This window comes from Pleurodeles waltl, chromosome 1_1, assembly GCF_031143425.1.
Source record: "Pleurodeles waltl isolate 20211129_DDA chromosome 1_1, aPleWal1.hap1.20221129, whole genome shotgun sequence".
In the NCBI taxonomy this organism is placed as follows: Eukaryota; Metazoa; Chordata; class Amphibia; order Caudata; family Salamandridae; genus Pleurodeles; species Pleurodeles waltl.
The window spans coordinates 817,938,758-817,964,481 of NC_090436.1; the positions used below are offsets into that span (position 1 = coordinate 817,938,758).

General features: G+C 42.5%; 1 protein-coding gene across 1 annotated transcript in view; it reads right to left on the reverse strand.

The window, feature by feature from the left end:
- DMRT1 (doublesex and mab-3 related transcription factor 1) overlaps positions 1–25,724 on the reverse strand; it is a 615,050-nt gene that overhangs the window by 106,214 nt on the left and 483,112 nt on the right. The window contains exon 4 of the mRNA XM_069228556.1: positions 13,242–13,401. Within this exon, the coding sequence (XP_069084657.1) occupies positions 13,242–13,401 (160 nt within the window). The remainder of the gene's footprint in view (positions 1–13,241; positions 13,402–25,724) is intronic.

Below are 25,724 nucleotides of genomic sequence, written 5' to 3' on the forward strand. Positions count from 1 at the left end.
TGGTTATATTAAATGAATTGTGCTGGCAGTGGGATCCCTCTGCTGCCAGCTCCTTTTAATTGATCAGTCACAATTAAATGTAATTATGCTTATTTTTTCAAATTGATTACAGTCACAATTAAATATAAGACCATGCCCCTCAAGACAATAAAAATCACAAGAAAACACAGTGACCCAGTAGTGCTGGAGCTTGTAAATGGAACAGGAATTTCAAAATTGGACTATTTCCCATGCTTGCAGTGTAAGAATTGCCCACATGGCACAATAATCAAAAAAAGCATTAATTGCTGCAGGCGATATTACTGCTGTATGATGGTGAATCGCTCGCTGTGATGAAGGAGGCAGGTAAGCACTATGGGCCAGATGTAGGAAGCCTTTTGCGCCTCGCAAACTGCTAAAAACGCAGTTTGCGAGGTGCAAAAGGCTGAATGTGATTCCGACTCGCAAATAGGAAGGGGTGTTCCCTTCCTATTTGCGACCGCATCACGATGTAGAGTTGCTTTGTGACCGCAGAAGCGGTCGCAAACCAACTCGCAGTTACCATCCACTTGAAGTGGATGGTAACTCATTCTCAAAAGGGAAGGGGTCCCCATGGGACCCCTTCCCCTTTGTGAATGCTCACAAAAATATTTTTTCAGAGCAGGCAGTGGTCCTATGGACCACTGCCTGCTCTGAAAAAAACGAAACAAAAAGGTTTCGGTATTTTTTCTTTTTGCAGCTCGTTTTCCTTTAAGGAAAACGAGCTGCAAAGAGAAAAAAAAAACTGCTTTATTTAAAAGCAGTCACGGACATGGTGGTCTGCTGTCTCCAGCAGGCCACCATCCCCGTGAGTGCCTAGACTCGCTATGGGGTCACAAACTGCGACCCACCTCATAAATATTCATGAGGTGGGTCTTTGCGACCCCATAGCGAGTCGCAGAAGGTGTCTGAGACACCTTTCTGCATTTCATATTGCGAGTTGCAATATGAAACCTACCTACATCTGGCCCTATGACCCATATTTAACTGAAAATGACGGAGCGCGACACTGTGCCAAACTTGGCAGCACCGCGCTCTGTCATTTTCACAATGCAGGGATGCGCTGTATTTAACTGAATACGGCGCACCTCTCTGTTGTTCCTACGCCGGCACTAAATTTGCAGCCAAGCACCAACACAGCCACCCTTGTGGCATGGTGCAAGGATTGCTGCATTGAGGGGGTGATTGTTTTTGTGCAGGTAGGGACACCTTCCTCCACAAAAACAATCTTAAATAGTGATTTGCTCTTTCTATGTGTGCTGCAGAACGCAGCACCCATAGAAAGAGCAAAAAATTTGGAGAAATAAAAGTATTTCTCCTCGTTGCACCAGGCTAATGCCACCCTTGAGGTGGCGCTAGATTTTGGTGCTGCCTCAGGTTTACAAAAACTCGTAAATCTGGGGCAGCATCAAAATGCAATGGGTGCTGCTGTCGCACGCCCACTGCAACCCCCATTGCATGACCCTTCCACGCAAAGTGCTGCGTGTGAATGAGGCCGTATTTACAAGGTGGCATTAAGCCACAAATGGTGGCTTAATGCCACCTTGTAAATACAATGCAGGGCATTGCGCCACTGGAGCGTCAGGAAAAGGGACACTCTGGTGGCACTACGGACTCTTAAATATGCCCCTATGTCTGTCAGTAGTTTAGTGCAAATAAACCGTAATCAGTTCTGAACATGCACATACAGGAGACAGTGCAAAGAGCTTCAGCCATTTGGAAACAGCAATAGTAATACTTGGATTATTCAGTGATGTCCTAGAGTGACATTGTAACTTAATTATCTGGAGTTACTAGGAAAATAACACTGAATTTGAATATTGAATAAATCACAGAAACAGGTGTATATGCATTTACACATTTCATTGAAATCAAACAGATAGGAAACAGTGGGTTTGAATAAATAACAGTGCTCAGAATATTGATAAAAGTGTTGTCTACAGTATAACAAAAAACTTGACATTTTTAGCATTTGACAATGTGCTGGTAACCCACTCTCTCTATGCAACAAAAGAATGCCCATCATAATATTGAAACAAAAACTTGTTGATGTGATGTGAGTAGTCCAAGAGAGAAATGAGTTGTACGTCAATGTTTCAGCCTCAGAAGTTAAATATCCATGAGACCATCTTTAGGACTGTACTGTTTATGCAGAGATATAAAGAAGACCCCACTTTGGGCCTGTGTCTCTGAAAAGGTCCCTGAGGGAGGGATTGAATCGTGAGATGTTGAATATATGCCCAAAGTGGGCGCATTTGTGAATAAAAATTTGATTGGAAGCGTTGCTTTCCTGCAGATATATTGGCGATGGGGTGGTGCAACCAGCGTTCTGCAAATTCAGACATACAAGCATGCACCACAATTTTAACATATCAGTTATGCAAAGTGCTGACGTCACACTTACTCAGCAATACCCACTTACCTAGAGTATAGCATCTGTATACTACATACATTGATACAACTCCAATTCAAGATTTTCCTAACTTTTTCGGTCAAGTCTGCAAAGTATGTGTGCACTTACAAAGGGGTAAAGCTATGCTTCTCTGTTTTACTATAGCACCATAAAAGTTTACTATATCTGAGCAAAATGAATGAATAGAAAGAGAGCGGTTACTGACCTCTCCCCCTACTGTGTGATTTGTTGTTTTTTTTGTATTTTTCTTACCACTTTGTTTAGGGGACTAGATTTTGAGAAGTAAAGTCTATATGTAAATGACTGCATTCACCATGATGTCTTGGGGCTATTTTCCGCTTGAATGCAAGGCAGTGTGCTCCCTTTTTCTTTTTGGATGTCTAAATGACGGCTACCGTGAGCCTCTTGCTGACAAGCACTGGCGATGCACCTGTGCGCCTTCTGAGTGGTACAAAAACCTGTGAAGATGTTTGGCGGCATTTCAAGCGACCCCTTCAGTTACATACGCTCTCTGCTGATGACGGCTGAAAGCCAGAAACACGTGTCCAGAGATACGGCACTCGCTGCACCTACCTTAGGTGAAAGACTTTCTACAGCGATACGGCACTTGCTGCACCTACTTAGGGTGAATAATTATTTTGAAAATTCTCGCTATTTATATTTAAATGACTGCATTTACCATGATGCCTTGGGGCTATTTTCCGCTTGAATGCAAGGCAGTGTGCTCCCTTTTTCTTTTTGGATGTCTAAATGACGGCTCCCATGAGCCTCTTGCCGACGAGCACTGGCGATGCACCTGTGCGCCTACTGAGTGGTACAAAAACCTGTGAAGACGTTTGGCGGCATTTCAAGCGACCCCTTCAGTTACATACGCTCTCTGCTGATGACGGCCGAAAGCCAAAAACATGTGTCCAGAGATATGGCACTCGCTGCACCTACCTTAGGTGAAAGACTTTCTACAGCGATACAGCACTTGCTGCACCTACTTAGGGTGAATAATGTTTTTGAAAAATTCTCGCTACTTATATTTAAATGACTGCATTTACCATGATGCCTTGGGGCTATTTTCCGCTTGAATGCAAGGCAGTGTGCTCGCTTTTTCTTTTTGAATGATTAAGGTATATATCTAACCTGCCCAAGTTTTTGCGTAGACTTGTAAAGGTGTGTGTATGCATACATGTGTGTGTGTGTGTACACACACACACACACACACCATCCTGCAAAGCAGAACTGCCTAAAATAACTTAATGAATTAATATTTTTCTTTCAGACAGCTCAGGAGGAGGTCAGATGCAAGTGTAGTCTTGTAAATGTACACAAGGCCACGTTTACATTAAATTAGCTGTAGAAGGACCTCCACCATATGCCCCTTGCCCTCTTTCTCACTCTGACTCTCCTCTGCTGGGAGCATGCACCTGACATCCACCTGTGATGCCTGAAACGAAAAGACAAAATACCAAGGCATGAGTCAGGGGTACATGCAGGTGTACAGCATCCATCAACTATTTTCACAGTGTGTGGATGCTATGTACCCTGCCAAGGAGTTGGGCCCTACTGTGAAATGCTGAACTTGTCCCTATGTCATTTTCAGACACCGAGACACATTCAGCAGTGCCTGCAGATTGTCTGGTTTCGATCTGAGTCACAACATGCAGGTGACGAGGGGTTCTTTTTAATTTCAGACTCCAGGTGGACCCATAACAAAGGCTGAATTTAAGGGGCCTTCTTTTGTTGGAGTATCCTTGACTGGAAGCTATTTGGAGCCTCACACCTAGATGCAAATGCAGCGGAGTGGAAACAAAGGCACATCACATGTTAGCACTTCACACGTACCTAAGAGAAGTACACTTTTTACTTTGTTCAGTACCCATATATGAGGGATATGCATGCACTGTAAGAATGTCAGATGTGGTGGTCTGTCCCAGTATTTACACAAAATAACAATTGAAATACCACTATTTTTTATTTCTGTTATTCAGCTACTCATAAAAATACAGGGTGTAAGAGAGCTTTACATCTCATATACTCATTACATTGACAATAACTCATTCAAGTTTGTATATTAATGTTCAGGATTTGTGGCATAAGACAGTGAGGGTTACAAAGTGTAGGATTCACATATCAACCTCCATAGCTCACTGTGCTATATTAGAAGGATTACAATTTATGAACTGCAAGCAACAAAAGTGTATCTGTGTTAAAATAGAAATCTGCCATCTGCATGTTACATGATGTGCTTTGCAGCAGACATATTAACCCACTATGCTACTTTGGGTCAAAATAGACACCATACAAAACACTGATGTTTCCAGCAAATGTGTTAACCACCAAAGTTATCTTACCATTATTATTATTCTCTCAGATTTACTGGGAACCTAACGATCTTTGCAGCAGGTCCCTTAACCCCAAAAGATATTTTAAAATTCAGGCTTTGCAACCAATCAAGCAGACCAGATTTATTGTCACCTCTCTCCTTGTTGCTAATTTCTTTGTGGCAGATTAAAAAAAATAAAATGTATAAACTGAGGCCCAGATTTTGCATCCACGTTGCGTCACTTTTCAGGAACAACCCCGATACAATTATTTTTGTGTGATTTACAGTGCCAAGCAAATCCTGATTGCATTGGGAAAAAAAACACAAACGCAAGGCAGCACATTGCCCTGCCTTGTTTTAGCTTGCCTCAGCTAGGTGCTACATGAGCAGACAGCTAAAGAAATTCCATCTACATGGAAATGTGCTGCTTGTGGACTATTTTACCCGTCAGAGATAGTTTGCTCAGTCCTTGGGTAAAGTAAGCTATTTGTTGACAAAAGGCAATATTATTTTATGTGTAGCTTACAAAAACCCGAGTCTTCTGTCTAAATCAGGAGTGTTTGCGTGTATAATCGTAAAGTGCTCAAAAGTACTAATGACAGACCTGCTAAACATGTGTGAGGTCTTAAGATCTGATGTCACTTCTTGTAATGTCACTTCCTGTAAAAGACATGGGCCACTTCCTGTGTTGTCACTTCCTGTAATGTCTCGTGCAGTAATGTCACTTGCATATTGCCTAACGTTGTTAGTCCACCCCCATTTCTTTTTTTAAGCCTTGTGACATAAAAATAAGACTGTAGAGGACCCTAGCATATCTTTCAATTCTGCTTTGCAGTATGAGTTGACTTTTGTCCCAAAAACCAGGACATGTATTTAAAATTAGAAAAAACGTCGAAAAGGCCCTTTTAAAACCGGGATTGTTAGGGGATATCCGGGACGTCGGATCATCCTACGTCTATCGCTAAAAGATCACTGTTGCCATCAACTGTACCATCATTTATTGTCCTCGTAAAGCACTGTGACGTCCTTCGTCCGATCAGCACGCGGTAGAAAATCAGAAATAAACAAAAACAAAATCTGCAAAGCAAAACCTACCGATAACCGTATATGATAATACATAGAATTGAAGCAAATTGGCCGAGTTCGTCTTTTAATGGCACCTCCACCCAACGAAGCACTGCAGCAGTGACACTCTTTCTGATAACTTCGCCCTGGGAAAGCCCCCTCCTTCAGCATGACCGGGGGCTTCTGTAAAAAGCACAACTCATCTCAGGGGACAGTGTAGAGTGAGTCCTTCTGCTGGCTTTTTTTTTTTTTTTTAGTTTTGCCAACATTAAAACACAATCAACATAATAAATTGCCAAAATAAATATCCGGAGCAACCACGACAACAGCAAAGATGATTTAAGCGGCGATGGGAACAAAAAGAAGCAAACTTTCAGCGCTCAGAAAACAAAAGCTATCCCCATATAACAGCCAAATTCCTACATAACTCAATCTGGACATCTCATCTGGTGTGAACTGCACTCCTTGCCGGTGTAAACCCCAGCGCGCTCTGCAGTGATATACTGTAATGTCACATGGCAATCTGGATTTACTATAAGGGGCCGCTGACGAGCCTGAGAGCAGTAAACACTGCGGAGAGGTGTATTTCACACTGAGCTGGTTTTTATGAAGAACACTTCACCGCCCAGCCGCGGCACCCCGATGATGGATGGTGAAAGATGCGTGACAAGCTTCATCATTGTTTGTAAATCTTAACTGTTCAAGCTCACTAACCCTGGAGGCAATTTTCAAAGACAGCGCCCGCGACAGAAGGACAGCACAGTTTTTCTGAAGGTTATCCAACTTGTACTAGGCCCAAAATTTTCCTGCTGCGGGACGGTCGCTTTTTGCCAAAGGGATACACATCCACGAGCCAGTAACCTTAGAAACCAGGAACCCGCATGCAGTTTCACTTCATGGCATCCAATACATGCGTAAGCAAACCTAGTTGGACCTTTGGGCGTCATTCCTACTACGATGGATAGCTTCACTGCGAGAGGACTGCACGCCTACTGGCTGCTGGTGCGAAATGGGTTTGCAATTATACCAAATGTAACTTAGGAATTTACAAACTACAGTTTGCTTACTCAGTTTTCACTGGCTCTTTTGTATCTAACTGTTAGTAGTGTCGTATAAGAGTCAGACACTTCCACAGGAGTAAAAAATCTATTTGGAGTTTGGCGCTAAAAATCTCCTTGGAGTTTGGAGTTAAAAATCTCCGTGGAGTTTAGTGCCAAGCAGGGCCTGAAGAGGCAGGGGAACATCGCCCAGTGCTGAGCCTGCCGTGCTAACAGGACGTGCAAGACTGCACCTGCATACTGAGAGCCAGTCGTGCTGTCCTCGATGTTGTCAGGAGGCAGGCAGCGGAGACAGAATCTTCGGTACAGCTTGCAGTTGTTCCTTCGAGGATGCTAACTCTGAGGTACAGCTTTGGGTCGGGAACCAGAGAGCTCACGGTGCAGAATGGCCACCACATGCGGGTCACAGGGTCACACACGGCCTTATACATGGGGGGCACATGAAGCTCACAACAGTGACAGACCCTCTCACTCGCTGTCTCTCACAGGGTCACATGCTAGCCTCGTGCCTGTGGGCTGCTGGTGCTCACAACGGGGACAGAATTCCTCATCGTCTGCTTCTTGGTCACATGTGGGCATTCTGCCGCATTACATCTACAAGAGGGTTGCTCAGATGTTCAACTATGGGTCCGGCTAGGCTGTTGAGCAAAGTCTCGAGTCTCAGTAAGACTTAAAACCTCTAAACACCTGACAGCAGCAGGAGCACACGGGCTCACAGTCTGTCAGTGTAAGGCAGGTTCTCAGCAAAGCTCAGCAGCATCCATCTCCTTCGCAAAAAGAAGGATTTGCTCCTAACCTTTAAAAGATGGCCAGAGAATCTGTCCCTAGTCCAGTTCTTCTGGTACACGAGTGTGCACAGTTTCAGCAAGTCAAGTAAACACTTGATGGGGTAAGTGTGCTCTTTTATATCCAGTCCTGGCAACAGTTGTCATTTCTAAGAACCCAATCCGATTCAAAGTTGGATCCAAAAGATTCGGAGGCAGTCAATTGTTGCAGAGTGCATTTCTCTCTCTGGTTCTGTATTTCTGTGGCAAGCATAAAGTGCTGAAACTGCCTGCTTGTCATCTCTTCATGTGCAATACCTGTTTTACATTATGCGGATAATGCGGTTTTAGTCTCAAGAACGGCAAATCGTCTCCAACTCCTTCTCTGTGCTTTTTATATTTTTATAGGTGAGTTTGAACCTTAAAACCAGTCTCAGTAAATCATTTACCATGAGAATTGGCCCAAAACACTAAAGCCAGGACATTTCAATTAGGAGGGGTGGTAATCTCTAAAATGGCAACTTTGACATATTTGGGTTTTTCTCCTAACTCAAATTCAAACTGGAACAGTTGATTTAACACCAGGGCAATACAGTGAGAGAGAGCTATAGGGTTGGTTTTCAGCTTTGCACGTAGACTGGGACACAAACCTATGAAATAGTTAATATTCATAAAAGTAAGTGTCTTGGGGCATAAAGGTGCAAAATCAATTTCTTTGTAGACGTCTGGCTGTCCCTCTATCCACACCTTCCTTTATGTGTTATTCTGAGGTGGGGCTGGATCCCATGGTGGATAGTATTAAAATGGGCCCTTTACTTCTCTGGCTAAGGATCTGGGAGAATCCGGAAGTCAGCTTTACAAGGGAGCAGTTAGCAGATTTTCTGTCTTTAGACAAAGCTATGGCGATCCCCTGGATAAACTATGTTAAAAGTAGATTTGTAGATTTGGGACCGTCAGAGTTTTCCCATAAGCCAGAGAATATAGTGGCACGAGCAAAGAAGCAGGTGAAAGACCTGTTTCTGGAGAGGCAAGTAGGCTTCAAGGTGAGTATTTAGAGAAATTCCATTCTAGTATTAACCACTCTCTAATTAAAAAGTCCCAGGGATGTGAGTTGTATTTGGTCAGTGTTTTTAACATTAAGCACAGGTTTTATCTCACAAGATTTTGTTTTAATATTATTCACCTCTTAGAGGCGTTTCCAAGATAGGCTGTTTGAAATTTGTTGCTTCAAACCTGCAACTCTAGTAATGCCTCCTTCAAAGCACTATGCACTTTATGTTCTTTTGTCAGCTTTATTCTTAGGTACAGAAACGCTTTTCGGTACCATTTCTGTGGGCTACTAGTATTAGACAAAACAAAGAGGCTCTAGTCTTGCAACACTTGAGTAGTTTGAATATATGTGCCGCTATGCAATGGTGATTAGGGCAAGATATGGTGCCATGCAAGGAATCTGAATTGTTTGACATCATGAACAGTGTATGATGATAAATGTTTAACTGTGATTTTATTATTTATTGTGTATATTTTTAAGGATATGTTACATGAATTGTTTTCTAGTGATTCACACTTTTATGGCTTCTTTACCTGAATTTAGTTCAACATGATGATGATGATAATATTCTAGGTGTAACACACTTTCCTCGCTAACAGCCCAACTGAATAGTGTATAAATTATGTTGAAATCTGATTTATGTTTGCCGAGTTATTCAAATGCGACTTTTTTAATTGATTTAAAAGTGTTGCAGTCTACCTGTGGCTTCACCCCAACTACCATTCCTGAAGGGCATGCTGGAAGAATTAATTTGGTGCTACACATCAGTGAGCTGCTGTATTTCTCTCTACTCTCCCTACCAGTCATTGAGATTAATTCGAAACAAGCCCATCCATCACTTTTAAGCTAAAAAATAAATATTTCTCTATCAGCAACTTCTATAGCATAAGAGAGAAAATGATTCCAACAGTATCCTTCAGAAAGTAGGTTCTCTGTGTTTGACACAGTATTCTCTCCAAGTGCTCACAGATTTTCTTCTGGGTGCTGATGCAAAAGACCATAAGTGCAGAGCCCTTAGAATATACACCGAGAGAGAGGTTAAAAAAGTGTATTGTTTCCTTAACTTTCTACAAGAGAAAATTACCGCATAGTTGCCATCATTAAAAAGGGAGAATGAGAAAACACATTATCTGCAATATGATTGATCTTGAAGTAAAACTTGAGAAAAAGCTAGGGGACGCTTTCAATTATTTTGGCCCTGCGACATGTTCACTGCTGAAGTCTTTGCCTGTTAATATTTAAAGAACTGTATAGGATACGTTCCAGATATTTTATGCCACAATTCATGAATAGTGGCAAGTGATGATGTTTTACAATATCACTTCAGAGCTCCAAATAATTTCGTATCAATGACGCATCTTTATGGTACTAGCTCAAGTCCTTGACCCAGTTTGCAAAGAACCTTCTACATATCCTGCCACATGTGTGATAAATATACAGGAACAACAAAAATTTCAGAAAACACTGGAAAAATAAGTTTTCTCTACCTTTTTGGGTCGTCAAAATATACAAACACAGATAAACACTGATTTTGAGAATTTTGGGAAACACTGGAAAATACCCACTGTAAAAAATAAACATCGAAAACAGGAAAGTGTAGATATGGTTTCATTATGGGCACTTGCAGTGCCAGCCCCCATGGCTTAAACTTGATAGTGCTTTGGCTCCTCATGGAACAGCCTTCAAGTTCCAGCAAAGGTTCTGCAGTCTGACATCATGTCCCTGAGATGATTTCACAGCCTCCTAAGTAGTTTGTGGAGTATGGTACAGTATGATATCAAGTTCCTGGATTAATGTCACAGTCTAATAAATTCCATTAGTGCTATCACAGTTTGAAATTGGATTCCTAGGCCGGGGTCACAGAATAATGGCAGGTGTCTGGGGTGAAGTCAAAGTATAACATCATGCTACTGGGGTGATGCCACTGTATGCTGAATTCTTAGAGTAATGTCTTGATGGGACAGCAATGTCCCTACATCGCTATGGACACAGTGAACCTCTGCTCTGTACTAGAATATTTGGAAAGTCACAGTATATCTCTCCAACTTTTTGTCACAGTGAACGAATGTATGTTCACTGACGGCCTCCGAAGTAATGGTCTAATACCTCGGAGTGTAGCTATAAGGGCAGGTGGGGCACCAAATGGCACCCCCTATCTATCTCCGTAGGCTGAAAGGGACTAGAAGTGGTGGGCACAGATGTTTATAATCAGAGGGGAGAAACATTTTTCTCCATTGCTTTCACAGGAGAAATGCCTAAATCGCCTCTGCTAGTAAAAGATCGGCCTAATCCCTTCAACAGGTTCCTTCAATCTATCCCTGTATGGAGTGGGCCTGTTTGCTTTACCTGTATCAAGAAGAGTAAGCATGTAGTGTGTGTGTTGTGTGTCTTTAGCTGCATGGAGACAGGGATCCATTTTGTGACTCTGGTATGAGGATGGCTGAGAAGATGGAGAATGGGGGCCAAACTGCATAGTTACATTGTGGATTGATGGAACCCTCGGAACATTACACAGTCTGCCCTTTGGAGTGAGAAAGGTCCCAGTATAATGCAGATTGTGTTAATCTACGTTTTAAGTGCAGAGGCTGTCCCTTCCTGCTTCAGATATCTCTAGCAATATCACAGCAGACAGGTTTCTGCACTGGACAGTGAGAATGCCTATTCCTCGTGTACGTTTGTTTTCTACATCCTGTCAAAGCACAACAAGCTGTACTCCTTTCCTGTCAAGTCAGAACAGTAAATGATAAGCGGCTTGACAGCCTTTGTGAAAGATATCCCTGGCCCTGAAACAGACCCAGACCCAAAGCAGAGGAAGGGTCTGAAATTCACATCTACCCGTCAATCGTCAATGACGGTAACTGGACAGTCGCACCAACACAGTGTTCTAGAGCTTTCTCATTGACCAGTAAACAAGCTGGATACCGCAGTGAGGGAGTTAAGAATTCCGAGTTTCAGGGTTAGTGCCCTTAAGAGGCAGTTCTGCTCTTCTGCCACTTTGGGGACAGTACTTGACATGAGGCCCAGTAAGAAGGAACTGTTTTCCGGATTTGGGCGATTACTGGACTGCAACACCCAGAGGTGCCCCAGCCTCGTGAAGCCAGCAGACTTGGAGCTGTGCGTGGGACGTGGGGTTTGGTAGAAGTGCTGCCTGGCTCTGCCTTAAAGGAGGAAGCCAACTATTGTGGAATGGGGGGATAGAAACCCATCCTTGCAGGAGGAAAAGCTGTCCAGAAGAGGAGGTCCACAGGCCAGAGGGTAGCTGTCTGAGGAAGCTGGGTAGAAGATCAGGGAATCATCTGTAAATAATAACTGTGAGGCGAGGCGGATGGTTCGGCTCTTACAAGAAATTGTGGTGACCTGAATTGTCTCTGAAATTTTTAGTCTGTTTCTCTGATTGCCAGCAAAAGGACATTGCGTTTGCTCAGTCATCCTTCATGGTCTGGGAATGTTGAATTGCCAGTGAGTTTCTAAACTTTCAAACCCGCAATCTACATCCAAACCATCCAGTGGTTGCACAGATATTTGGGTTTAAAGCCCTGGTTCAAGGGAGCCTTTGTGTGTTTGCTTGTAATCAGTTTGCCAGGAAGGAAACCACAAACTCGCATGGAGTGCCATATTAGCCCTGTTGTTTAAGCCCTGGGTCACTGACTGTAAAGGAGCTTTCTGTTAAGGAAAAAACATCTGTCAAAGTCTGTGGGCAAAGGGTGGTTTATTATGAAAAGCTTTACTTAGGGCCAATAGGCAGTGGCTTATAGATTATGAAAACCTTTTGTCAGTTTACAGGCAGTGGTTTGTTGATAGTGGCAGCTTGTTGTCAAAGACTACAGACATTGGTTTATTAATTATAAAAAAAAAACTTTTCCAAAGCCAATAGGTCTGTCATTTCTCCCTGTTCATTTATAATTCGTGCATAGTATATAGTTGTGTGTAAATAAGTGTTTTTTTTATTTTCAGAGTAAAAGTACTGACTGCAGTTACAGTTTTATTGACCGTTAATATGGTCTCTGATGAGTGTTTAGCACACACCATCTCCCTGAGTAAGCCCTAGAGTTATATCCTTTGTTACTTTAAGGGACAAGTGACAGAGGGTGGTACATGGAACTCAGATTTTAATCTAATACCAAGGCAGATCCAGGACACAGAGCTAAAAGGCTCCATTTGATACCACTGGTATGTAGTAATGCCTGATTGCTTTGGGATCCCATCAATCAGTTGCCGTACCGCGCTTGAAAAATTAAGGATTTGCACTTTCTATAATGACAACTGTATGGCCAGAGGTAGCTCACTGATCAAGGGCCAATCCATATCATGTGTCTCTTACTCTGTATTTGCAGATGCTCTGTAAGGTTTTGTATTACGCCACCCTAAAACAATGCTCTCGTTCCTAGCACCAAAGGTCCACTGTGCATGAATTATATTTGTTAGTCTAACAACAGGTAAGAAGGGTTTGTAATTCAAGAGAGCTAACATGAAACAACATAAATTTGAAAATGCCAAGCAACAACCAATGCGTTTGCAATTTTTGGTTAGTGGTGTTCTAGGGTAGCAGAGCACTTACCATGTGCTTTTGATTCGGTGTATGAGGGGCTGTCGTCAGAGACATGCACCTGAGATACACATGCACCCTGGCTGAGGTACGAGGCTGCCGCAGGGTAATAGGAGTGCATCCTGTACTGGGAACTGACATGGCTGGACAAGCGACCCTCTGAGGTTTTCATCTGGTAAGAAAAGGAGAGTAACTTAATATGGCTTAATAAGACTTTAGGCTTTTGTCATTTATATGTAAATATATTACAACATAGCTATTAATACAAACCTAACATTTGATTTCAGTATTCCATTCCATCTATGGAACTGCAAGTAACTGAATAATTTGTTAACGCCATATTTTACTAAATTAGAAACTAGTGCCTGTGGTTAAGCTATGGTAAGTGGTACTGGAACAATTTTCAGAATGGGCATAATCATCAAAGAAATGGTAAAGGTGCAGTATGTAGCTGGTGGTCCATATTGGAGCACACTGTCACACATATATTATTAAAACATGGGCCCAGATTTAAGAGGGCCTAGCGCCTCCTTGCGCCACATTGGCGTAATTCTTTTTTACGCTAATAAGGCCCAAATAGGCCAAAATCACCTCACCAGATTTATGATGTGGCCCAATGCATGCATTGCACGCCACTTTGTAACCCCTTGCCCAACATTATGCCTGCGCCAGGAATAATGTATGCAAGGGGGGTGTTCCCTCGTTAGGGGGACCGCAAAAATGGCGCAAAGAAATCCAGAAGATTTCTTTGCGCCATTTTTAACACCTGCTCAGAGCAGGCATTGAAACGGGGCACACCATTGTTTACAATGGGCCCCTATGTACTTAAGGGTTAGCACCTAATTTTTAGCGCTAACCCTGAGCACTACATCAATAGCATCAAACATTTTGACGCTATTGCCCCCTACTCTGCACCATATTTGAAATACGGAGCACACACGATGGCAGTAGGGGGGCGCGGAGGGACGCAAGAAAAGTGGTGCTTCACTGGTGCAGCACCATTTTTCTTAAATCTGCCCCATGGTGTGGCACAGCACTGTCATTTTTAGAAAGAACATTCTCCATTGAAATGGCCACTTATATTGTACAGCTGTATTGTACTGAAAAAACGATATAATACACGAGCGATAATGTGTGGAAATCGGGTTTCAGCGAATATTTGCCATTTGTGCACTATCAAGTAAAGTGTCTTGATTGGTCTGGAGCGTTTCAAAAGCTTTGTTTCCGTCACATTTCGGAATTACAAAAAACGCCTATTTTGTGCTTTCCAGACTGCTGATATATTTTGAAACATTTGAACAGTTCATTTATTTTTTGTGTGCTGGAAAAAATGACATCCTACATCAAAGAATGAAAAGTAAACAGCAATCTCCATTCTAAAAGAATAAGCAGCCATTTTTCAGAAATGAGCCTGACATTTGGCCTCTGACTCTGAAAGCACAGCAAATATGAAACGATAACAATAACATTTAAAGGTGTATTTATTGTTCATTCACTATCAGAACTCCAGTATGTTTATTTTGGGGGTTGTTGCAGCACTTCTGCACCCATACTTTCAGCACCGAAGGCTATGCTACAGCATGTGAGAGGGAAACATTTGTGTAAATAAATAGTATGGATGCAGAACTTGTGAACACTTGACTCACTTATCACTTTTCTGATAAACATTACAAATAAAAGAAGAAAAATACGTCACGCCAATTCAACTATCTAAGTTCAATATGACAATTTAATTGCAGCACAACGTATACATATGCAAATAACAGCAAGATCAAAAGGGGTAAGCAATACCCATCCATGGCATCACCCTACTAGTGCCTAGACAGGCACTGTGAATACAAGTGTTGCCAGAGATGGCCTTTGCTCACAGAGCATCCTGGCAAAACAAAACTGGACAACCCTCCCATTTGCTCTCTTTAACAGTCTGTGTGCTGAAAAAAACATGGGAGGGCAAGGGAAAAGGTGAGGGCAAGAGAAACGAGAGCCATGAGTGGAAAATTAGTTAAAATGCAAACACAGGCACCAGCAACCTCTAGAAACTGTGTTTAAATCCACTTTTCTCCGGAGCCAGGTTGGAAGAAGATTGCTTCTCGCAGCTCCTTTGCCACTCTAAATGTCTGGCATGCACATGGACCAACTCACACATGCTGAAGACTGGCTCTCAGCGATGCCTAACTATCTAGGACAAATGGTGTTCTAATGTTTTAAATGTCTTAAAACTGTATAGTTACCTGACAATGCACAGGCAATATCTGGAAAAAGGCGCTGTGCCACTGACGTCCCTCCTGTTTGCAAGGAAAGAGAATCTTCTTCAATGTAATCTTCATAACAATATCATCAGTCGAGCAATGCAACCAATCCTACCCAATGTTCCTTTGGGTGATGATGTTAGCTTGGCCAGTTGAGGCATTTTGTGAATACAATTCCATGGATGGCCCGCTTATAGTTCTTAGTTCAGGAGGATTATTAAAGGAAGCCCCTAGTTTTCAAAACCTAAAATATTCTAGATGTTCGACTATCATAGTATCAGATTTTCAGCTTCCAGCTCAAAGCTCCTCCTGAATAAAAACTCAACAGGACAAAAGCTACAAAACAATGGAACTATGCTTTTTATTAATTGAAGAGAAGCTTCTAAAGCAGCCTTTAGGACCTTTAGCAGTGATTTTGAGACATGCCAGAACCTTAAAGTGGGCTTCTTTTAAAATGTTTTTTTTGCACAGGAATTGCAGACACTCCAATAAATTCCACAAATGAGCTATCCTGCTATAAATTAGCTCTACGCATCGAATATGTGGTTAACCGGCCCTGTTATTATAATTGATACAAATATGGGCCTGGATTGCTCAAACCTACTCACACTATAATCTCAAATCCACCTACAGGTGGATAGTTTAACTTCCCAACCTGTCTTGCAGTACTATGCATTCAGCACAACATAATCTGCAGTTCTCAAACAGAAGACAACTTACATAGAAACTTACTAACCGGATACATGCATTACCTATATGATGTATATGGCACATGTCAACATGCAAGGATCACCAAACTGTTCCCACACGTAATGAACCTCACAGTTAGTGGGAAACAAGGCACATTTCCTAAAAGAAGTACATTTACTAATACAAACTCAGTGACTGCCAAATAACCTTGCTGATTAATTAACTGAATGTCATATTTTAACATCGCAATTGAAGAAATGTCAGAAAGGTGATGTTTGAACATCCCACAACTTCAGGACACTGTGTACCCTAGAACAGCACTGTTGGACATGACCCTTCTTAGGGGATTTCCCTGGCCTTTTTTGCTTTTTCTTCTTGGTTTTGTGCTGACTATCTTTGTGTGGCCTAGTACTCTGGACACTTCCCCACTGTACTGCAGTGGGAAAGTGTGCGCACCCTTCCTACATGCCGGAAAGGGGTGCTGTACCCATGGGTACCCTATAAAAAGGTACACCACACATGTGGGGTGGGAACAGGCCTGGCTACTAGTGGGACATTGCACTGAGTGTACCACCCACCAGGATAGTCTGTCAAGCACATATCCTGCCTGACAATGCTGGGCTGTGGAGGCGCAGTTGCGCTCAGTCTCGCACCTCTAGCCCAGTAGCCAACCCTGAGTGAGCCCTCCGCAACCTCTAGAGCACCCCCTTAGGGGCAGAGCAGGTGGTAGACTAAAAGCTGGGCAGGTACACCTGGGTGTCCCATGCCCTGGTAGGGAAGAACCCCCACGTGGGTTTTCCCCTAACTAGGGGATCAGCTCTTCCTATAGGTTTTGCTTATTCTCTACAGAGTGGCTTAGGGGCTCTTGGCACTTACCCAGTGTAAGTACAGTGTGAAAGTGCACACACCTTTCCTTCCTATGTTAGGAAGTGGCCCTGGCCAGTATGTGCACGTGTGCCCACTGCTGTTTCAAATATGTGCTGAGCCTGTCATGGCATGTCTGTGTGTGCACCCTTGCACCTAAGGTGCTCTGGACCATGAGTCCAGCCTCCCATAGCAGGCCTGTGTATGCACACTTGCACCTATTGTGTTCTTAAACACAAGTCTAGCCTATCATAGCAGGCCTGTGTGTACGCACTTGCACCTATGGTGTTCTTAAATATATGTCCAGCCTGTCATAGCAGTGTCACATTCAACTTAAATGCGAGATCATACTGTGCACAGACAAACACTTCTCCTTATGTCACAGTTGAATGTATTGCTGCCTGAAGCTCTTTGGGTCATTTCAAATTTAGTGTAAGGGAGATTTCCTGCCTCTTCCACTGTCTCCCCAGCGCTATCTTTTAAATACTGTCTCCATAGCATTGTTCTTAAGCTTAGGACAACAGGCTGGTTCACATCACTCCAGTCTATAACTTGTCTCATCTGGCTCCTTGACCTTGTGAGACTTTTTGCATCCTGCTCACTGGGTTGAGCTCGAGCTGACACCACTTGCCAGTGGATTTTAAAGCGTGAGACACAAAACTAGTCCTCCATTGTCGCAAGGCCTTCTTCCTTCTCATGACAGCCCCTCTAATCTGCCAGAAATGGCTCGAACTACCACAAGAATGTTGCTGCATTGCATGCAGGTCCATAGCAACTTGTCATCAAAATGAAGCCATTCAGGTATGGGGTACGTTCATTAGTACACATTAGCTCCTTAAATTACAGCAGGTAGGTCCTGTCAGGGCTCCATCCTTCCTCAAACCTTTACTCTTACCTAGATTCCAACCAAAGAAGTAACCATTTACCCCTCCTTTCCCTCTCCTACCATTTTAAGCACTAAAAGAAACAAGCATTAGCAAAATAAACAGTGCTGGCGTTGGCGGCCTACTTTTGCTTTGGCAATATTTGTGTTGTTTGAATGCTTTTTGTGAAACTGTACAAGAAGACTACCTTTTGTTTTTAAATGCACCTTTTGCCAGGGCAGAGAGGTATGCCAGAGGCAGAAGTGAGATGACCCACTGCCTCATGCTGCGGTGGGTGTAACAAAAATGTGAATGACATAATAAAAAATAATTTTATTAAAAGCAATACTTCACAAGGGGCATCCACCAGTGCAAGTAAGAATAAGCACTGACAAAGCCAATAAGGCTTGCCTATGCATGGGCTGTTGGCTTTGGCAATGTGTTTTAGCCATGCTGTACACCAGTGTGGCCACAGTTCAGCATGTCTAAAAGTTAGTGGCATAGACGAGAGTGGTGTGGAGTGTTGTGGAGTTGAATGGAGAAGAGCAGAGTAGAGTGTCATAGAGTGAAGTGGCGCAGAGTGTCATGTATTGGAGTGGCATAGAGTGGAATCACAGAGTTGCATTCAGTGGAGTGCGTAGAGTACAGTGGACTTGTGTAGAATGCATTGGTGTAGAGTGTTGCAGAGTATAGTGGCATAGAGTGCAGCATCATAGAATATGGTGGCATAGAGTGTGTTGCATAGTAGAGTGCGGTGGCGTAGAGTCCAGTGGTGCAGAGGAGAGTAGACTGCCGTAGAGTGAAGTGGCATAGAGTAGAGTGGAGTGCAATAGCATAGAGTAGGCTGGTGCAGAGTGCATTGGTGTACTGTTTTGCAGAGTACTGTTTTACAGAGTGCAGCAAAGTAGAATTCAATACCATACAATGCAGTGTTGTCAATTAGAGTGGTGCATAGTAGAGTACGGGGCAAAGAGTGCAGTGGTGCAGATTAGAGTGGCATATAGTGTAGTGATGCAGAGTAGAGTGGCGTGATGCAGAGTAGAGTTGCGTAGAGTGCACTGGCATAGAGCACAGAGTATAGTGGCATCGGGTTTAGCGGCAGAGACTGAATTGTTGCAGAACAGTGTTGCAGAGTGCAGTGATGTAGAGGGGCACAGAGTGCAGTGGCATAAAGAGTAGAGTTTAGAGAGCAGTAGCATAGAGTGCAGTAGTGCAGACTAGAGTGCATGAAAGTAGAATGCAGTGGTGTATGGTGGAGTGGTGCAGAGTGGAGTGATGTAGAGTGCAATGGCGTAAAGTAGATTATTTCAGTGTAATGTTTTTAACAACTTGGCTCCTTCCTGTTGCCTCCCTTGTGGTTCAGATCAGTTATAGTGCCCATTTTCAAAAAAGCAGTCCGCTCCCTTCCGGGTTCCTATAGACCAATCTCCCTAATTGACTCTACAGTAAAAATCTTGGGGAGGGTTATCTATAACAGAATCAGGGAATGGATCCTTTACCCAATGTCAGTATGGGTTTAGAAGTTAATTGGGCACCACTAAACAGTGCCTGCACTTAAATCTTGTGGTGGGTAAATACACTGTTGCCAAACAAATTCCACTCTATTTAGCAATCATGGATCTTTCCTCAGCCTTCGATTGTGTCAATAGATCCAAGCTTTGGCACCTGCTCATTTTAAGGGGATGTACATTGTTTTAGTGCACTTCCTGGCCTACCTGCATACTGATATGAAGGCGAGAATCAGGATTAGCAGCCAAAGGGAGGTCTCCTTTGGATATAAGCGTTGCCCGAGGTGGGCGGCAAGGGTGCGTGTTCGCACCATTACTATTTGTGTTGAACATTAACAAACTTTATCCCGCCATACTCAGTGCCAAGCAGGATGCACCTAAAATTAAAGGAGCTTGTAACAAACTTTATCCCGCCATACTCAGTGCCAAGCAGGATGCATCTAAAATTAAAGGAGCTTTGTCACCAACCCCTATGTTTGTGGATGATGCAGTGCTTATGACGCAAATGCCACAGGCGCTGAGTTTCCTGGTCCATACTTTTAAGGACTTTTGTGCCACCTTAGATTTGCGTTCCAACTTTTCAATATCATCTATCATGGTGTGTGGCCCTAAATGAATACAGCTTACTAGTCATTCTATTTGAGCCAGTCAGTTACACTGCACAAGTACCTTTTCTTTTTTTAGGGTAACTTTTTTTCCTCTGGGTCTTGGGCCCCCAATACTGCGGAGTGCAGAGTTAAACTGTTGAGTGCAATATGCTTGTTGTGCAGTTTATCTCACCCTGTGGGAGCAGACTAGCTCAGCCCATTGCTAAAGATCTATAGATCTCAGTGTACTTCGGTTGCACTGTATGGGGAGGAAATCTGGGGGCACATCTGATTGTACGGCTATACAGTGGTAAGAAAACCATTTTTGTAGATGGCTTCTTGCAGTTCCCATTTCTTCTTCCAGTTTTATTTGTCACTAAGAGCTAGGCCTGAATTTTTTGGAAGATCTTATTAGTATATGACCGCACTCTCATGGCTGGCTATTTGGAAAAATGAGCAGGCACGATTGACTTGAGATATCATTATGGACTGTGTGACAGAGGAATCTGCATTCCCTGGCTAGCCTTTGTTAAATTTGCTAATTGCACGATTGGGTTGTTGCAAGTTTTCATGGATCCTGAACTCTGTAAAACCCTTAGCAAGAAGCAGGTTAGCAACGCCCTGCTTTATTATGCATCCCATCAACAAATTAGCAGGGAAGCAAAGAAGCCCAGTGTGACCGGGTATCTGGGTAGAGTATTCCAAAATAGTACTTTTAATTATATATAAATATATATATATATATTATATATATATATATATAGTATGCCCATGGGTGTTGGGAGTACTCACTACTGTTTCGCTTCGGAGTAGATACTGTTAAGTATTTGTTGTGCTTCCCATGCCATTTAGATGATGTCCCCTGCCCTTCTAGTGGCACATCAGGTCAAACAATGTTGCACTTTGCTTTTTTCTGTAAATGTTTTGAAAGATATACTAAAACGTTTTTGATATCGTTTTTAAGGAAGAGATGTCGGAATATTAGACAGGTGAAATTAGCCCTCCGTTTTTACTGTAGCTATCTGACCGCAAAATTGTTCTGTATGAGTGCTCGTCCTTAAAAACTGTAGTGAAAGTGCGTAGTACAATGTCTATCTAATCCCACACTGTCATGTATGTCTCTCTTTTTAAGGTATTTTTATGATGTTTTATATGTTATTATTCTAGAGTTGTTATTTTTGTTGTTATGTTTATTATGTTTTGTACCGTGCTTTTTCTTACTTTTAAGGATGTATGTTGTATCTGAATAATGTTAATAAATCTGAATCTGATTTCAGTGTAGAGTGACGTGATGTAGAGTGGAATGGTGCAGTGTAAAGTGCAGTGGCGTAGAGTGGCGCATGGGGTAATGGCATAAAGTAAAGTGGTGAAGAGTGCAGTGGCATAGAGTGCAGTGGTGCACAGTAGATTAGAGTGACAGTGGACTGCCGTGGAGTGGAGTGGTACAGAGTAGAGAGCACTGGCATAGAATGCAGTTGTATAAAGTGCAGTGTTCCAGAGTGGCGTAGAGTGGATCTGCGCAGAGTGGAGTGGAGTGGGCTAGAATGGAGTGGTTTAAAGTGCAGTAGCGAATAGTGCAGCGGTGTAGAGTAGAGTGGCGTAGAGTGCATTGGCATAGAGTAGAGTGGTGCAGAATAGAGAGGTACAGAGTGAAGTGAAGCAGAATGGAGCAGTGCAAAGTGGCGTAGAGTGCAATGGCGCAGAGTGCTCTAAAGTGGGGTGGTACAGAGTGGAGTGCATTGGCATGGAGTCGTGCACAGTAAAATGGAATGGTTTAGAGTGGAGTATGCCTGGTGTGGTAGCACACTGCCATTATGGACAACGTATTTTCTGATATGGCCATTACATTTTCACAGACATAGAGTTTTACTAAAAAAAACTATACAGAGCACAAACAATACTGTGTGGAAATGGCATCATCTAGTGTATTGGTTTCCAACACACTTCAGAATTAACAAAAAACTACTTTATTTGTGCTTTCGCACCTGAACAGTTAATTTAAATGTTGTTTGTGTGCTAGAAGAAAGCCATTTCCTACCACCAGTATCCAGCAAGATCGTCACATAAATCCTCTCACTCTGAAGTCAGAGAAAGAAAAGTAAAGACCAAGCTTCCTGGGAAGACAACGCTTGACATTTGACCCTTGTCTTTCAATGCACACCATATGGGAAAAGATAAGAACAAGATTTACAGGCCTGTCTACAAAAAGGGGCAGTTGTGGAAGAATACAAGTAGAGGCAGTGTGAAAAGGCTTTGCTCCTTGGGAGGGGGGAACTTAACCTGGATAGCCTAAAACAAATAAAAACAAAAAATAGAAAACCAGAACATGTGAGTTATAAAGCCAATAGTAAGCAACAACAGAATGCATTTTCAAGGAAACTTTCTGACTATCCCCAACATGTCTTTAGCAAAGCAGACAGCTGCACTGTCTGGTAGGCTTCGACCTAAAAAGATTTTAAAGCCATTTTCTATACATCAGTAGTAACCTATCTCTACAGATGATTTTAAAACTTTACCTTAACCACCAACTGCAATGTCTCAATTCTGCCTTTTTGGAATTCCACATGTACATCAATATAATTTTAAAACTTTCTTTGCTATTCTAAAAAACTAAAAGCTTGCAGGCCAAAATGCTGTCAATACAAACCTAACCTGCGAATTTGGCTAGCCGAGAGCTAGAGAGGCCAGAGATAAGAATACCTTATGTTCACCTTCTATACTCGTGTTTCTTGAGTATGATTCGAGGTAAGACGAGTATTTGCATAGACTATTTTGGCAACTCTATATCAGTATAATGAGGTAGTGCCAACTGCTGTCATCTAGGAAGTATATTTTGTCTATGCCTCTTCTACTTGCACATGGAATCACTGTTCATCACGTCCCTTGTCCATGCCCCTTGTAACAGGACAAAATCAGGTTCAGTTACGCTTCAAACCTGGTTCCAAAATAGCTAAAAAACAAAACCCTTTTTGTATGGTTGGTGAGGCACATTGTTTTATGCAATTCAGATAGATATCTGGAAATAACAACATAAGTGTGTAACAGGGCGGGTTTGCTAGGCACAAGTGATTAATGTACGACATAAAAGCCTCAATGAGTGTATCACTAGCTTAATAATATTTTTCCTCAGAATACATGGCACCGAAAAAACATAAAACACAAAGAGGATTGAAATCACAATGAAACAATCAAGAATTAAAAAAAACGGAGAGTGAGAAAGAGGGAAGGCTTCAGTGACTATTGTTTCAACTTTTGTAAAACCTCTCAGGTCACTCAACATGATTATTACTGAATAGACAATGTGCTCTCAATACACCTTGATAAGATTTGATTACACGCAATTATAAAGCAACTTCATGCTTGGTAGCCTCTTAATGGGCCATTATCTGTATCCGACATACCTAATAATTACAAACTAATTTAAGGCACACAATGCAATAGGTCAGGTAGAGGAAACTCAACTTCACCAGGAACTGGTTCTTTCTCGAAAGCACAGAAAATAAACAAATGCTGCCAAATTAAACCCTACCAGGGTGATTGTATATCAGGGCACATTTATACCACACATGCAAATAACTCGTGGCTTTGTTGTCTGTGTATGTCTACCGTTGCCGCCAAAATTAAAGCTAATTGTAGGGAGTTAATGGCCATACTTATTTCAGAAAATGGGTACAATTGTGAATATCTTGTTCGCTCTGCCAAATAAACCTGATCTGCAAAAAACATCTTTAAGAAGCAAGACTGTAGTTTATCTTTGTCCACAATTAATGATCCGCCTCTTGATTAAAACTGTAAAATATGGTGTTATTTAGTGCACAGAGGGCAATTGTTTTTCATTTGCTACACAAAGGGACAATGTCTGGAAGTGAATGAATATAAAAAACGAAGACATGACATAATTTTTTTAAGTGAGCTTCACAAGTGGGCGCCATGGAAATGATCAAATCTACACCATATTTCGAAAATCCCCAAAATATACATATCTAAGCCAAGAAACTCATGAATTGTAAAACAGGTAAAATAAAATACGAAACAAAATGACAGCCCTAGCCACAATGTTTTCGTGAAGCATGAAAAGCTGACTGAAAGGCTAGACTCAAATCAGAAACCACGCTGCATTGAATAAAACACCTCTATCCTCGCCCTAATTCAGCAATGGATCTATAAAATGCAAGGCATGGCAGTCAAGGGAGGGAGAATCAAACATTGACTCGAACTCGCATGTAGAAAACCTCCTGGCATCAGGATTCTTGTTTTTTTGTTAGTGCACACTGACATGTGTGATAACTATTTTCTCTGTCTGGAATAATTTGGAGATGATGCTCCTTTCCAAGCTATTGTACTATGTAAAAGTCATTAGTATATTTCAGACAACCAGATGTTTATTGGGCTGGGCATGGATCAGTGACCGTCAGAGTCTATCACAAAGAACATGTTGTGTATCACTAAAGAGTATGGGGCAAACATGACAACTCATTTGCCTGGTGTCTTTAAAATTACCGTTGGGTACAAGTACCGATAAGGCACTTAGATATGGAGACACAAAAAATTTAAAGGTTCAACTGGAGCCTTGGGACGGAAAAGTCCTTTGCATGGTAAATAACGTGCACCCGGCCTTGAGTGTACAACTGTAGTGGTGTCTGGATCCCTAATGCTGATTTCTGTTGCCACAGACATGTATCAGAGTTGTGTGTCATAACATACATCTGTCCAATGCATTACAGTCTTGTGTTCAACCGAGAGGGTCACCCAAAGTGCTACCCTCATAGTGGTGAACAGCAACTGTCTTCACCAGGAGTTAAGTAGCACAAGTTCAGTGAGGGCAGCATACCATGTAGTGCTCAGCAGTAGTAGTGAACAGGTCTTTTTTACCATGTATCACTGGAGTGAGGCCTACTGGCTCACTCACCTTTTTTAAAGCTCCATTGGCGTGTGCTTAACTGACCCTTGGCCTACATTAGTTAGATGTAGAGTGCTGCGCAGCGCAGGATTGGTGATTCTACACTGGATGTATATGTGTTTTTGAGGGCACAATGCCTGAAGGTAGCAGTTCTGGATACATTGTGTCCTGTGCACACACACTGAGTGCAAGTGTGCCTGCAACAGGACATTACAAGGAGGACCCGGGGTTACATTTTGAGAAGCCTGGGCCTGCCCGATGAAGACACGAAGAGTAAAGGAACCCCCCTTCAAACCCCCAGACAGATTTGTGTATTGCTGCATTCCTGTCAGTTGGGTAGGACACACTGGAGAAGGGCAAGAGATATTCCCTCAGTACTCGTCAAAAGATGCTCTTTGATTCAGTCAGCTCACAAGGCTAAATGGCCTGGACATACCTCATGAAGGAGATGGGGCTGATAAGGGAATCATAAAGAGTAGTGCTGGGAGCCTGGGTTTAACCTGTTGATGCACACATTACTGTAGCTGACTTCCAGGTGTAAACCCTAGTCCCTCCCATGGCCTGTGATGTGGGACTATTCGCTTCAGAGTCTCTCCTACTGTGACAGACAGCTTTTCAAGAGAAAGATGAGAGAGAAAAGCATACATTTCAAGAGAAGCAGAACCCCAACAAAAAACTTCAAAGCCCCAGATACTAAATCACATTTGGTGTCTGGAAATGGACTATAAGAAGGGGAGGTTGAGAGACCAAACTTTATCTTCTGCCAAAAAACATGATGAGCTGTGTGAGGAAGGGAAGCTCTACAAGACTTCTGCATGTAACCAGGACTGGGGA